The sequence below is a fragment of the Apodemus sylvaticus genome, chromosome 1, assembly GCF_947179515.1.
Source record: "Apodemus sylvaticus chromosome 1, mApoSyl1.1, whole genome shotgun sequence".
NCBI lineage: Eukaryota > Metazoa > Chordata > Mammalia > Rodentia > Muridae > Apodemus > Apodemus sylvaticus.
Window position 1 is genome coordinate 202,277,008 of NC_067472.1, and position 15,456 is coordinate 202,292,463.

General features: G+C 55.1%; 1 protein-coding gene across 1 annotated transcript; it reads left to right on the top strand.

Moving 5' to 3' along the window:
• The first annotated feature begins 605 nt into the window (after positions 1–605).
• On the top strand, positions 606–9,839 carry Foxa3 (forkhead box A3). The gene is made up of 2 exons (XM_052180996.1): positions 606–803; positions 8,056–9,839. Exons 1-2 carry the CDS (start codon positions 735–737, stop codon positions 9,046–9,048), a joined length of 1,062 nt encoding a protein of 353 aa, XP_052036956.1. The 5' UTR covers positions 606–734; the 3' UTR covers positions 9,049–9,839.
• Positions 9,840–15,456: the final 5,617 nt, after the last annotated feature.

Consider the following 15,456-nt stretch of genomic DNA (forward strand, 5'->3'; position numbering starts at 1 on the left):
AGACGGCTGGCTGACGTTAGGGTGGAGAGTGCTGTTGAGTAGAGTCTCAGGGTCTTGGAGGAGATCTGGTGCCTTAATGGGGTCTAAGCAGAATCCATGAGCCTTTCCACCGCCGACCCTGACCCTGTACGGAGCCTGCAACATTTGCAGTCGTCAAAAGCCTCAGTCTTCCCGTCTGTTCAATGGGAATGTGGTCTCAAGAATCTCTGCGGGCTACTTACGGTGTCGTCTAGGGACTTGTGGAATCCTGAGCTCTGTCAGCCTCCTTTCTTTCGTGGAGGACATGCAGGGTTCTAGACTTTCCCTCTCTTAGGTGGAGATGATGAAACACCTGGAGGCAGAAAGATTCCCCGGCTCCCGCGTTGCGGCTCTAGGGCATTTGGGATCAGCAGGGTGTGGCTCTCCTTCTAGCCCCCCACTCTTCATCCATCGCTAGCTTCCAGGTGCCAGGACCGAGGCTCCCGGTGCCTGAGGTCTCTCTCCTTGCGATCCCGCAGGGGGCGCCCCAATCCGAGCGCGCCGCCCTCGGGGAGGCGGGAGGGGAGCCCGGGGCGGGCCGGGGGGGGGTGTCCCGGCTATAAAAAGTGGCTGCCTCCCCAGGCGCCTGGGCCAGCGGGACTCCCGGGCTGCGAGCCTCAGGTCGGAGCTCGGGGCTAGTGCCCGCAGGGAGGCGGAAGAGCTCGGTCCCCCCAGGGGCGCCGCAGCCCGGGCTTGTGGGGGCGCAGGCCCGGGGGATGCTGGGCTCTGTGAAGATGGAGGCCCACGACCTGGCCGAGTGGAGCTACTACCCGGAGGCGGGCGAGGTGTGTCCGCGGGGATGGCGGGGCGGGAAACGGGGGCAGGTGTGGGGCGCGAGCTTACACGCAGGCGGGGGCTGTGGCGTGGCCCAGGTGGGGACACCAGGCGTGGGAGTCGGGGAGAAGGCTTTTAGACAGCAGGTCCATGCGATGGCTGGCTTCCAGCGGAAGGAAAAGTTCTCAATGAAACCTCGAGGTCACCCTCGAGAGGTGCTGATCAAATGAACACTCGCATCGGAGGTGGGAACCGGAGCCCTGGGGCAGAGCGGCAGCGCTGGGGGACCTCGGGACCGAGTCCTGGAGTGGAGAGGAGAAACGCGGGGACCAAGAGGGCAGTGAGGAGAAGGCTGTGGCGGAATTCAGGGTTGGAGACTCGGGGCGGCTGGGGTCAGAAGTGAGGCTCAGGGGTCAAGAGGAGCCGAGGAGCTAAGGTAGGGGCGGAAGCGGGGTGGTCGCGGGGCCTTTTGAGGAATCTAATGTAACAGGTGGCTTAGGTAGACTAGCCCTCGGATGACGTCAGCCTTGGAAGATCAAAAGCCACGGGGATCCACATCTGTGTGGAGGGACTCAGCCATCCCTCCCCCGACCCTGCGCAGGGGCTCGCTTCAGATTGGACGCCATCGAGTGACTGCTAGACTTACTTTAATCCCCTCACCCCAAAAAACAGAAAGTCCCTCTTCACGTCTAACCCCCGTTTGTCCGCGTGCTCATGCACCCCGTAATCCATATTGCGATGGTGGGGAGAAGGGCCTGAGGTTCTGGAGCCCTAGGCTCCTAACGTAGGTGACTTAGGTGCAGGTGAGGTGTTGGGATGCTTGGGCCCTCTAACAAGTCGAGCTTTAGCGGTCGAGGGAGGTGCCTAGGGTCTGTATTTCCAAGTCGCGTCTCAGAGTTGGACTCCTGGATCCCTAGGGGTTAGCCGGGCTTGGGGTTGGCGAGGCGCCCGGGAGGGGCCTGGCCTGGGTCTGGGGAGGTGTGAGGTGGGGCAGAGCCGACCGGGAAGGAGCTGGGAGTGTGGAGAGGTGGAAAGGGAGGGGGCTGGAGGTGCTGGTGACTCAGTAGGAAAAGGCAGAGGCCAGGGTGCTATGTGAAGGTTCTCAGAGTTTGAGCATTGGATTTAGGAGAGCCGACTACAAGTCTGACCTTCCCAACCCCCAGGTGAGGAGACAGTGTCTGTCTCTGACAGAAACTGACAGAGCAGCTGTGGCTTTGCCTGCCTGTAAATCTAGCATGGGGAGCTGAGGCGGCAGGATGACTAGTTTTAGGTGGACTGCGGACTGCGTAGCCAGTTTAACCTACAGAATGAGACCTCGGGGAGGGGCAGTTAGGCGAGCAAGCGTAGACGGAACTTTGGAAGTATCCACAGAAGGAAATCATGGAAAGGTCTGGAGCTGAGGTCTGCAGGCGCCCCTAACTTCCCCTGGCAGGGCACCCCTGCACCAGCAGCACCTGCTCGCAGGAGAGCCCGCCTAGCTCCTGAGAACTAGGGGTGAGCTACATTCCTCTGGGACTAATGGACAAGACTGCCCCACAAAACAAAAACACAAACAACAAACCGCAACATTTTCTTGTCTGCTAATAGCTTCTGCTGGGGGCGTGGGGGGACCTGGTGGGGAGGTTGATACTTTGTGTCTTACTCTGTCTAGTCGACTCTTGTAAAGTGTGCATGCCGGGGTAAGCCCAGGGGACCCCAGGCACCTCAGTTGCCCCAACAGCTCCGCTCTGCCCCATGCCCGTTGCAGAGCTGGGCAGGGAGGCGCCTTGCAGCGTCCTGGGGTCACAGCTTGGCTCTGCAACCGCAAGGCCACCCGGCTCCCGCTCTGCACACTAGCACACACTTCTCCAGAAATAATAAGGAAATGGCATAGGGAGAAATTCCAGCCTCCCAGGTGAGGAGGCAGGTCCCCTGAGGGCTTCCCCCCATTCTCAGCCGCACCCTGAGGGAGGGGAGATCCGGTTCAGACCCGGACGTCAGGGGTTCATCCCTGCCACGGGGCGTGGGAGAGCCTAGGGTGGATGAGAGCAGCTGGAGTGCTTGAGGTCAGACCTCAAGAAGGACTTCCGGGTGGGTGGGGAGCCAGAAAAGGAAAGCCCAGGTGTCCTAAGGTTGGAGAAGTGGAGTGCCAGGGGGTTAAGAGACTCTGAGGATCCCCCTGAGGCCACACTTTACCCTCCGAAAAGGGGGCGCCTACCAGGGTGGGAAGACCAGAGCATGGAGGAGCTGAGGAAGCGGGCTCCTGGTGAGATGGCGATACAGAGAATTACTGAGCTGTGCTGCAGACAGGGGGAGTGGGGGAAGGGAGGGACGGACAGGCAAGGGGAGTGGGGGAAGGGAGGGACAGCGTGCCATGGAGGGGGGACTGAGAAGCCAGCGCTGGGCGAGGGAGGGAGACAGTGGGGAGATGGAGGGTCAGAGTTAGGGTCCGGACTCAGTGGGGGGTGGGGGGTAAACACCTTTAATCCCAGCACTAGGGACGGGGAGGCTGGGGAATTGCCACACAGTTGAAGGCAGCCAGGGCAGTACAGCATGAGATCCTGTGTCAGAAGGAGGGCGGGAGAGGAGGGAGGAAGACCGTGAGAGAACAAACAGAAAGGCTAACAGAGCCCTGTGTGGTGGCAACACCGGCTGAGAGGGAGAGCGCAGGCGCTCAGGGGTTAAGAGTACCTTGCTGCTCTGTGGGCCCTGAGTTCGAGTCCCAGCATCCACACTGAGCAGGTCCTGTAGGCAGTTACTGCCTGTAACTCTCCATCCAGACAGTCTGAAACCTATTCTGGGCTTCCCCAGAACCCACACTCAGGTGCAGATATCCACATACAGATACAGTTACCTACATATAATAAATTTATAAATAAATAAATAAAGCTCCCTGGGACGAAGGCTGGAGCACGTTTGCTTGCTTGGCACGCAGGCAGCCCTGGCTTCGGTCCTCAGGACTGAAGAAACCAACCGTGCTGGCCCGTGCTTGTAATGTCTGCTCTTGGAGGTAGCTTCAGAAATCCCAAGTTTGAGGTTAGCTCAAGGCTAGCCTGGGCTGCATGACACTCTTGTCAAAGGAAAGGAGAAGTGAGCTACCTGGAGAGACGACTGGTGAGGGTGTTTGTCTTGTCACCTGCCTGTGACATTGTTCTCTGGATGTCCAGCTAATGCTTGCAGTGGCAGAAAACCAGGAATTAGGTGGTTTCCAGTCAGTCACCACCAGTCTAAGGTCCCCTCCAGTGCCCTGAGACCCCACCTAGGAGGAGGCAGGCAAGAGGGAGGACAGTGGGTGGACAGGGCAGGCATATCTAGAAAGAAGAAACATCTGATGTGCTTAGTGTTTTCCGTTATCAGATGACTGACTCCCGACAAGATGGTCAGCTCTACAAGGGTGGACATGTCTGGCCGTCTTGACCACAGCTTTCATTGCATGGTCCTGGACATTGGTAGGGCCCAGGTTCTACACTACCAGAATTCTTCCTCTTCCCCTGACAACTTCTCTGGGCCATAGCTGACTCAGCTGTAAAATGAGTATCACAACACCTCTCAAGTGGTGCACACCTTTAATCCCAGCACTTGGGAGGCAGAGGCAGGCAGATTTCTTGAGTTTGAGGCCAGCCTGGTCTACAGAGTGAGTTCCAGGATAGCCAGGGCTACACAGAGAAACCCTGTCTTGATAAAAACAAAAACAAAATAAACACCTCTCAAGCCCCTGCCTAGAATCCCCCAGGGAGGGGCTAGGGCGTGGCTCAGTGTTAGAGCCCCTGCCTAGAATCCCCCAGTGAGGGGCTAGGGCGTGGCTCAGTGTTAGAGCCCCTGCCTAGAATCCCCCAGTGAGGGGCTGGGGGCGTGGCTCAGTGGGAGAGCCCCTGCCTAGAATCCCCCAATGAGGAGCTGGAGGCGTGGTTCAGTGGGAGAGCCCCGCCTAGAATCCCCCAATGAGGAGCTGGGGGCGTGGCTCAGTGGGAGAGCCCCGCCTAGAATCCCCCAGTGAGGGGCTGGGGGCGGGGCTCAGTGGGAGAGCCCCGCCTAGTATGTGTATTTCTGGAATTCAAGCCTCAGCATTAACCACAAAACAGTATCACTGTATTAACAGCACACACTCTTAGGTTGGTAGAATTAGAGACAGTACCTGGGAAATGCTTTGGTCAGTCCCTGGCACAGTGGCTGGTGTATGAATGCCTGCTAAGGTCCAGTATGGTGGTCCATACCTGTAGTCCAAGCACTAGGGAGGCTGAGGCTTCTACAGAAGGACTAGAGGCCAGCATGAGCTCCATTGCAAGACCCTGACTTTAAAAAGGGGGTTAAATAAAACCCTCTAGACCAGCTAAAACTTATAAAGATGTTGACCTTTTTAAAAAAGATTTATTAATATATCTAAGTACACTGTAGCTGTCTTCAGACACACCAGAAGAGGGTGTCAGATATTATCACACACAGTTGTGAGCTGCCATGTGGTTGCTGGAATTTGAACTCAGTACCTTTGGAAGAGCAGTCAGTGCTCTTAACCGCTGAGCCATCTCTCCAGCCCCCAGATGCTGATTTATTATCAGAAAATCTATTTTAATGCCTAAGCCAGATTGTTCCTCAGTGCCCGTGGGTCCTCCTGCCCCTGGATCTAGAGCAAAAGGATCACAGGTGTGAGCCCCCAGGTGAGCCTGAGAGTGATTCAGGAAGGCACAGGAGTGTGTGCCACGTCTCACTGAGCTGAGAGGTACGTGTTCCCCTATATGAACAGTTCTGAAAATGGGACACATCCTTAAATGTTTTTCAAGGTCTTTAAATTTTGTTTCATTTATTTATAAGAAGGAAAGTGTGTTTGCATGTGCTTGTATGTGTGTGTCTGTGAATGTTTCTTTGGGTGTGCATGTGCACATTTGTGCATGGGTTTATATGCATGTGTGTGCTTGAGTATTTGTGTGTGTGTGTGTGTGTGTGTGTGTGTTGGGGGGAGTATCCCACGCAAACGCACTTGGAGATTGGAAGACAAACGCACTTGGAGATTGCAGGGAAGGAGATCTGGCGCCCTCTTCTGGCTTCCACGGCCACAGGCACTCACATGGTGTATACACATGCACCCAGGCAAAACAATGTAAAACAAATCTAAACAGAAGAGCAAGGTGGGCGTGCAGGCACATGCCTTTAATCCCAGTACTTGGGAGGCAGAAGCAGGCGGATTTCTGAGTTTGAGGCCACCCTGGTGTACAGAGTGAGTTCCAGGACAGCCAGGGCTACACAGAGAAACCCTGTCTCAGGAAAACCAAATCCAAAAAACCAAAAAACCAAAAAAAAAAAAAAAAAAAAAAGTGTTGAAGAAGCTGGTCAGGGGTGGCACACGCCTTTTATCCCAGCATTCGGGAGGCAGAGGCAGGCGGAGCTCCATGAGTTCGAGGCCAGCCTGGTCTATACAGAGAGACCCTGTCTGAGAAACAACACTTACCCCCCAAAAAGGAAAAAAAAAATTACAGACCCTATTTATAGTGTTTTTTGTTTGTTTGTTTGTTTGGTTGGTTTGGTTTTTTTTGCTTGTTTTGTTTCAGATAGTCTTTTTTTTTTTTTTTTTTTTTTTTTTTTTTGGTTTTTTTCGAGGCAGGGTTTCTCTGTGTAGCCCTGGCTGTCCTGGAACTCACTCTGTAGACCAGGCTGGCCTCGAACTCAAAAATCCGCCTGCCTCTGCCTCCCAAGCGCTGGGATTAAAGGCGTGTGCCACCATCGCCCAGTAGTTTCTTTTGATCTGGGATATATCTATTGATAATTATTGTATTCAAAAGTAAAACTTAAATTTTACAAATGCATTAATGTTTAAAACCTTATTTATTTGCACTTATTTATTATTTGTTGCATATGTATATGATCACACAAGCACCACGGCTCTTATGTGGCCAGCAGAAGACAACTGTCAAGAGCTGGTTGTCTCCTTCCAGCACGTGGGGGCCCGAGGATCGAACCCGTGTTGTCAGGCTTGGCGCCGAGCACCTCCACCCACCGAGCCATCTGCTGGCCTGATTTAAAGAGACACTCGTTTACCAGTGTAGCTGAGGCGGCTCAGAATCTGTTTAGAGGGCATAGTGAGTTTGAGAGCGACGCGAGCTGCATAGTGAGGCTTTGTCTCAAACACAAACAAATAAATAAACAGAGCTTAATGGGAATAGGGACGCTGTCCCCACGTTTGCCACACACCAGGCAGGGCATGAGCAGGTGGCAGACCTTTGGTCTGTTGCAATAGCAGATGTTGCAGATCGATGAGAAACTTGTAGAAACCTCTTAAGAAAGAGGGTACAAAAGGTTGGCGAAAATCTTTCTCTTTTGATTTACTGGAGAGTGAATCAGGGGCTTCCTGTATGCTAGGTAAGCAGTCTACCACTGAGCCATGCCCCCAGCCCCTCACTGGGGGATTCTAGGCGGGGCTCTACCACTGAGCCACGCCCCCAGCCCCTCACTGGGGGATCCTAGGCATGGGCTGTATCACTGAGTCAACGTCCCCAGCCCCTCATTGGGGGATTCTAGGCAGGGCTCTACCACTGGGCCAAATCTCCCTAGTCCTTCTTTTTATTATTTTGTGACACTAACCCAATAAGTTGTCAGGCTGTCCTAGAAGTCTCTGAAACCCAGGCTGGCCTTGAACTTATAACTTGTGGTCATTAGCCTCCCACATGGCTGGGATTACAGGCCTGTACCTGTACCTGGTAGAACTGATACTTAAGTGTGATTTTGAAAATGCCCTTCCTGGGCACTGGTAGCACAGCCTTTACTCCCAGCACTTGGGAGGCGGCAGAAGCAGACAGATTTATGAGTTTGAGGCCAGCCTGGTCTACATGGTAAGACCTTGTCTGTCTCAAAATTACAAAAAGTCAAAAAAAAAAAAAAAAAAAAAAAAAAAAAAAAGGAAATGTCATTAGCCTGGTGGATACCCTAAAAAGGTTTCAGAGAGTCTAAGATACTGAAAACTGTGCTCAAACATGGCCTTGAAGGTGTGGAAGGGAACAAAGCCCAAGAGTGACAAGACTCGGGAAAGTAGCTACCTCTGGGGAGACGTGGATGCGCCTCATGGAAAAGGTTAGACAGAAAGGTGAGCCGGGCATGCCAGCCCACGCCTTTATACCCAGCCGCTGGAAGATGGAGACCGATCAGGAATTCAGCGTCATCCTTGGATTACGTAGTCTGAGGCTAGCTTGGGTTAGCTGAGACTATCTCTGAAACCAGGTAGACCTGTATCGAGAGCCCCTTTGCTGAGGAGTAGAGTGCGAACCCCCTGATGCTTTGCTCTGTCTCTCCCTCCAGGTGTATTCTCCGGTGAACCCCGTGCCCACCATGGCGCCTCTCAACTCCTACATGACCTTGAACCCACTCAGCTCTCCCTACCCTCCCGGAGGGCTTCAGGCCTCCCCGCTGCCTACAGGAGCCCTGACACCCCCAGCCCCCACCGCACCCCTGGGGCCCACCTTCCCAGGCTTGGGCACGGGTGGTGCCACAGGCAGTGCTTCCGGGTATGGAGCCCCAGGGCCCGGGCTTGTACATGGAAAAGAGATGGCAAAGGGGTACCGGCGGCCCCTGGCCCACGCCAAACCACCATATTCCTACATCTCTCTCATAACCATGGCTATTCAGCAGGCGCCAGGCAAGATGCTGACCCTGAGTGAAATCTACCAATGGATCATGGACCTCTTCCCGTATTACCGGGAGAACCAGCAACGTTGGCAGAACTCCATCCGCCATTCGCTGTCCTTCAATGACTGCTTCGTCAAGGTGGCGCGCTCCCCAGACAAGCCGGGCAAAGGCTCCTACTGGGCCTTGCATCCCAGCTCTGGGAACATGTTTGAGAACGGCTGCTATCTCCGCCGTCAGAAGCGCTTCAAGCTGGAGGAGAAGGCAAAGAAAGGAACGGGCGCCACATCCGCCAGCAGGAGTGGTACAGCGGGGTCGGCCACTTCTGCCACCGCCGCAGCTGCCACTGCAGTCACCTCCCCGGCTCAGCCGCAGCCTACACCGTCTGAGCCCGAGGCCCAGAGTGGGGAAGATGTGGGGGTTCTGGACTGCGGCGCCTCACCCTCTTCGTCCACACAGTATTTCACCGGCCTGGAGCTTCCGGGGGAACTGAAGTTGGATGCGCCCTACAACTTCAACCACCCTTTCTCTATCAACAACCTGATGTCAGAACAGACATCAACACCTTCCAAACTGGATGTGGGGTTTGGGGGCTACGGGGCTGAGAGCGGGGAGCCTGGTGTCTATTACCAAAGCCTCTATTCCCGCTCTCTGCTTAATGCGTCCTAGCAGCGCAATTGGGAAAGCGGTGATGAGCGTTAGCTGTGACACGCCAGGTTCTCGGGCTCTGATCTTTCTGGTTACACTTCGCTTGTCCCGTTAATTAACTTTTTATTTGGCCTATTACTGTGATATGACCCACTGGCTACTGTGGTAGCTGCCATGGACTCTGGTGGGCCCAGGGTTGGGGTACTGTGAGGGCGGATGCATTTGGGAGTGTTGCAGAAGTGGCCGTGGACATATTGTGAAGGCAGTTAGGCTGTGTACGTGGAAGCTGCCGTACTAGGTGAAGCCATTGGGTGACTGAGCCACTGGGTACCCGATCGTCTTGATGTTGGATGACTTACTGTTTGGCCCTTTGGATGCTGTGATGGACATCTTGATTGACCTTTTGAGTGTGTGACAGCACTCTGTGTCAGCCCGTTTGATCCTGGGATCATCTTTTTTCTTTTTCTCCCCCCCCCCTTTTTGGCAGACTTCTTGGTACAGGAGATGCCAGGTTGGTCACCATCTCACACGGGGTCTTTTTTGACATTCTGGATGCATGGAAGGTCACCTTATTGGCAAGGTGACATCTCTCGGCATGCTTTTGGGCACCGAGATCATCACCACAGGCCCGTCGTCACCTTCTCCTTGGTGGGTGTTGGGTGCCGGGTAGAGGTGAGCACACCAGTGACTTTTCTCTGAAGCCCATCCCCCACCCTGTCCCTGAGAAAACTAGTGTGGGTGTAGGGAGCTCCTACTGAGGTCAAGTTCTTGTCTGGGGCATGGGATACTGCCTGTGTTTGGCCATTAAAAAGGCACCATCTCTGTCTCTTAGTGTCTTTTTTCTTGGTGGACCCCGTGAGGCTCAAACACCTAAATGTGTGTTTCTCTGTGCCTTCTTCCCGTCCCAGGGAGCTGGTGGCCTCTGTGGGGGAAGGGCGGGGGAGGGGGAAGCAGCAATGTGACCTTTGGCTCTTTGTTGTCCCTGACCCCAAGGACAGTTTGTTCATAGATAGCAGCCCCCGCAGTAGTGGGGCCAGAGCAGCCAGGGGGGAGGTGGCTTTGCAGTGACCAAGGCCATCGCCCCTCCCCCGCCTTGTAGACACACACACACACACACACACACACCTGGAGCTCTAAGGCTACAGAAACTATAGGCTATTCGATTTGGGAAGAAGAGAAAAGAATGCAACACTCGAAGGGGTGTGTGTGTGTGTGTGTGTGTGTGTGCATGTAAGAGAGAGAGAGAGAGACAGAGAGAGAGAGACAGAGAGGGAGAGAGAGTGTCTCATATTCTGGGGTGCTCAAACTCACCACAATCCCCCTGCCTCTGCCTTCTTGTGACGATTACAGGGGTGCACACCTGCTCTATACTGATTTCTTCTGGTGCATTCATTGCTGGGACTGGAACCCAGCAACTGGAGTATGCTAAGGAACGGCTCACCTGTGGCGCTAGGTCCACTGTCCGTCTTTCTAGTCACCCACACCCGGGCCCTCCTTGGCTGTCTTCTCCCGCCTCCCTCTCCCGGTTCAGAGTTTCCGCCTCTACCTGCCGCCTGGCAGGCGGGTCCCTCTATTTCTGTCGCAGTCCCGCCTTGCCTGGGCCGCGTGTCACCCCCGCCCCTGCCTTGCTGGCTCCCAGTTGTCAGCCGTCCCACCAGGCTGGCTGTCCTGGGGAATTCCTCCCGGTTCCTGGAAAAAACAACTGGGGCCGAGAGAAAGGCCCTCAGTCTCCCCGGGTCCCGCCCTCCCCCGGGCCTGGGGGTCGCCGGCCCGAGGCAGGAAGCCCTGCGGTTTCTGGCTTCTCCCCGGCAGCCTCCGGATCTGCCCCCCCCACCCCGGGCCAACAGCCCAAATATTATTCCGCAGGAGGAGTCGGTGGTGGCGGGAGGAGGCCGGGTTGAAAGGGGCTTTCAGGGAGCCAGGCCTGGGGCTTCCTGTCCCCAGGCTCGGGCCTCAGGCCGCCCCACTGGGGACCTCAGGTGGCCTGAGAAGCAGGCTGTTGTAGGGTCCTTAGGGGAGGGTGGGGCCATCTGTCGGGGTTTCTGGTGGCTACCAGCTTGCCCCGCCTCGCCTGGCGTGGGCAGGTGTGACCCCCCGCCCCCCAGGGACAGTCGGCTGGTGTCCAACGTGGAAAAGTACCACCATCAGACTCATGGACAGACAGGATACGGTGAGGGACGGGTCGTTGGGATGGGGGGAGGCATGGGAACAGAGAGAGAGAGCTTAGCTGTGGGGTTGATGTGACATAGTTTAAGGAAAACCTGTGGGTGGGAAACTGAGGCTAGGGGGCCTGGGTCCCAGCTTGAACAAGGGGCTATACACTCGGGACGATTTGAGGTGAGGTGATGATGTAGAAGTGGCCCCCGCTGTTGGGCCTATAACCCACATCTGTGGTCTCAGCACTCAGGAAGCATAGGCAGGAGTGTTTGGGGGCCAACCTGGGCTACATAGCTACACAGTATGTCTGTCTCTTAAAAAAACAAGAAAACTTGACAAGTAATGAGTGGGCCCCTCACTTTATTACGGGCAAAAACTAAGGTCCAGTGCTGGCTTGACTCGGTCAAGGTCACACAACTATTGTGTGTGTGGGGGTGGGGGTCCCAGAAAGGCCGTCTGGCTGACTCAGTGCCCTGGACCTCCACTGTTGTAGAGAATAGCCCCCCACTCGCTGCCATAATTTGGTATGGTGGGACCCTCACCCACAAAAGTTCACAGGTGTGTGTGTGTGTATGTGAATGTGTGCATGTACGTGTGTGTATGTGTGTGAGTGTATGCGTGTGTGTATGTATATGTATGTGTCCGAGTGTGTGTGTATGTATGTGAGTGTATGTAGTTGTGAGTGTGTGCTCTGGTTGTGTTTGTCATACACATCTTTACCTTGGCCACTGTCTGTCACTGGGCACCTTTCTGTGTCACTCCTCTGTGTGTCACACCATGTCTCTGTCCCTCCAGCTCGCACGTCTGCCTATATTGGTCACTGTGCGTCACTGTGTCTGTCCACGAATGTGTCACCATCTACCCTGGGGCCACTGTGTGTGTCACTCCCCACTCAGGCCGCAGGTGGGCGTGTCGGGGCCCACTGGTGCCAGGACTGCGGCCCAGCCCAGCCTACCCTGGCTGCTGTGGTCCAGGCTGGCCGCGTTTGCCATGCCTGCCTCAGGTAAACAGGAGGATCTGGAGGCCCAGGGCACCTCCGTCACCTCTGCTCCTTTCTCTCAGGGCTGCTCCCAGCCCAGCTGGATCACAGCCCACGGACACCCTGGACTCACAGGCCCAGTCTTGGCCTCAGCCTGGGCTGTCCCTTTATTTGTCTGTCTGTCTGCCTGTCTGTCTCTCTCTGGGGTAGTGGTTCTCAACCTTTCTAATGCTGTGACCCCTTATACTGTGGTGACCCCCCAACTGTAATAAAATAATTTCACTGTCACTTCATAACTATAATTTCACTACTGCCATGTAAATATCTGATATTTAGATGCAGATGTTGTCATGGAAATATCTGATGTGCAGCTGACCTTAGGTGACTCCTGTGAAAGGTCATTCGACCCCCCCCCAGGGGTCACAAGCCATAGGCCGAGAACCCTGGCTCTAGGATCTCATGTAGGCCACACTAGCCTGCAGTTCTCTCTGTAGCCAAGGGTGGCCCTGGATGCCCCGTCCTCCTGTTTCTACCTTTTTGTTGCTGCCATTGCTGGCATGAGCCGCCATGCCCAGCTCGTGAGGGTTGTGTACTGGCCCCAGCACTGCTTGCACACTCGACAAACACTCTGCCAAGGGGACTCTGTGCCTAGCCTATTTTATTTTTGAGATATGTAGCCCAGGCTGCTCTCAAGCTCACTTTTGCCAAGGCTGACTCTGAACTCTCTCTTGTTCCTCCTAACTTCACCTCCCGGGCGCTGGGGAGACAGGCCACCACACCCGTGCTCCTGTATTTTAATCTCTTGGTACCTTTCTGTACCTGCTTCCTGTTGCCTGTGTGTCTGTGTCTCTGGCTTTCCCTGCCTCTGGCTCTTGATTGAGTTGCCGGTCTTTCTCCATCCTTCCCTTCTGCTAGCCCAGTTTGTCTCTCAGATGTGTCCCCACCTTCAGGATCACTTTACTGTGTCATTTCCCAGCTCTGGGCTCTAGCTGCTTTTCACCACCTTCTCAGTCGGCTCAAGCCTTGGTCACAGTGGCAGATTGTGCCGTGCCTTGGCCCTTTGAGGACAGAGTGCCCCCTCCCCCAGCCCTGCCCCAGCCCGCTGGTATATATAAAAAGGTATATGCACATCTTATTTATATCTGGAGGGGCAGGAGGGGCAGACACTGGGGCCTTTGTGCGGCCGCCGCCGCTGTCCGCCTGCTCAACGCTCCTCTTTTCGTTCTGGCTACCCGCCTCTACTCACCCCCCTGAAGGTTCCTGTGGGGACCTGCCAGCTTCCTCTCTGCCCAAGGTGTGAGTGGGCAGGGCATGGGCAGGCAGACAGGGGGACCCAGAATCCCTTTCCAGGGCCTGGAAGGCTTTTCCGGTGGAGAAAGTTGTGGATGGGACAGCACTTCCCCACGCTGCTGTCTGTCTGCATCAGTTGTCCGTGGTTGTCCTAAGATCCTTTTTTGTTTGTTTGTGACAGGGTTTCTCTGTGTAGCCCTGGCTGTCCTGAAACTCACTCTGTAGACCAGGCTGGCCTCGAACTCAGAAATCCGCCTGCCTCTGCCTCCCAGTGCTAGGATTACAGGTGTGTGCCACCACCGCCCGGTTTTGACACGCTTTCTTTCCTTTGGTTCTCACCGAATCCTTTCCAAAGTAGCAACGTGCAATCCCTTTGCCTGGCCTTTTCTTATGCCTTGAGGTCTTGTGGCTGCCTTAGTTTAAGGGTCCATGTCTCATTCAGTCGTTTCTGGGAACAGAGGCTGCATTCACAACTCTAAACTGTAGCATCTGACCTGGGACTTGTCACCCCACGGTGCCTGAGACACTTTTACTGAGGGTTAAGAATCCTAGCCCTGGGCTGGGTGATGCTGTGGGTACAGTTGTAACAGCCCTGACCATCACCTCAGGGGGCTCACAGTGCACGTTAAATCTTCGTTCTCCTTCACCTGTGTTCTCTTTCTCTCCATCTTTGTTTGCCTGCTGAGATGGGCTGTTTCCATGCAGCCCAGTCCAGCCTGCACCTTGTGTTCATTTTCCTGCCTCAGTGTCCTGAGTGCTGGAACTGTGGGACTCACTCTGTCTCCCAGCCTGGACGTCCCGTTTTGCAACCTTTGTGGACAGGTCTCCGTTAAACTCACTTCTGTTTTCCCTGCCTCTGGCTCAGTGAATAAAAAAAAAAAAAAAAAGTGACTCAGGGGTTGAGGGCACTGGCTGTTCTTCCAGAGGACCCAGGTTTAATTCCCAACACCCACGTGGCAGGGGATCTGACATCGTCACACAGACATACATGTAGATAAAACAGCAATGGACATAAATTAAAAAAAATAAAAGCTTTTGTGGTGTTGAGGATGGAACCCATGGCCTCCCAGATACTTAGGCAGGGGCATTCCCACTGAGCCACACCCCCAGCCCCTCACTGGGGGATTCTAGGCGGGGCTCTACCACTGAGCCACACCCCCAGCCCCTCACTGGGGGCTTCTAGGCAGGGGCTCTACCACTGAGCCACGCCCCTGGCTCTTTACTGGTGGACCCTAAGTCACACACTCAGGCCTTCACTGGTGTCCAGGCAAGAGCTCCCCCACTGAGCCCACTCCCAGCCCTCACCAACTGGCCTCTTGCTCCTCTCTTCCTTCTGTGGTTTCTCACATTTTACAAGATGCCTCTGCAGCGTACTTCTTAAGTCTTTCTGCATACTCTGGTCCCCAAATCCTTCCACCCTAACCCCATCTGGGCACTGGGGGAAGGGGAACTGACCCAGCCCCCCCCCCCAACACCCACACAGGTCATGCTGTCTGTTTTGTTAATAGTTAACCCAACCTCTATCTAAAATACACAGCAGCTAGGCTGGGGTGACTCCCCTACCCCCCACCCCCACCTACCAGCTGCTCTTAAAGGACCAGGTGTCTTCCACAGCTGTGAGCCCTTCCTGGAGCACGGTGGCCAGGTGGATTTAGGGGGAGGGGGAGAAAGGGTGCTTGGGTCTGCATCCCTGGACCGGGGAGACTTCTGAGGGAGGGGTGCTCTATCCAGCACCACCCCTGCTCCTGTTTATCACCCGGTGTGTTTAATCAGGGACAGTTTTCCCAGCCCTGCCCTGAGCCTGGGCTGGTGGTGCCGGGGTTGGGTTGGCTGTGCACGTATGTGCTCACAACTGGGGTGGGGGAAGCATTACTCAGGGTCCTGCAGATAGCTGGGCGATATGTGTCTTTAGGCGAATGCGGGGCACACAGGTAGTGAGCAGACACCTGGGAAGGAGATCAGGCACGCCCCTGGGTCTCAGTGCCCTAGCCCCGCTCAACAGC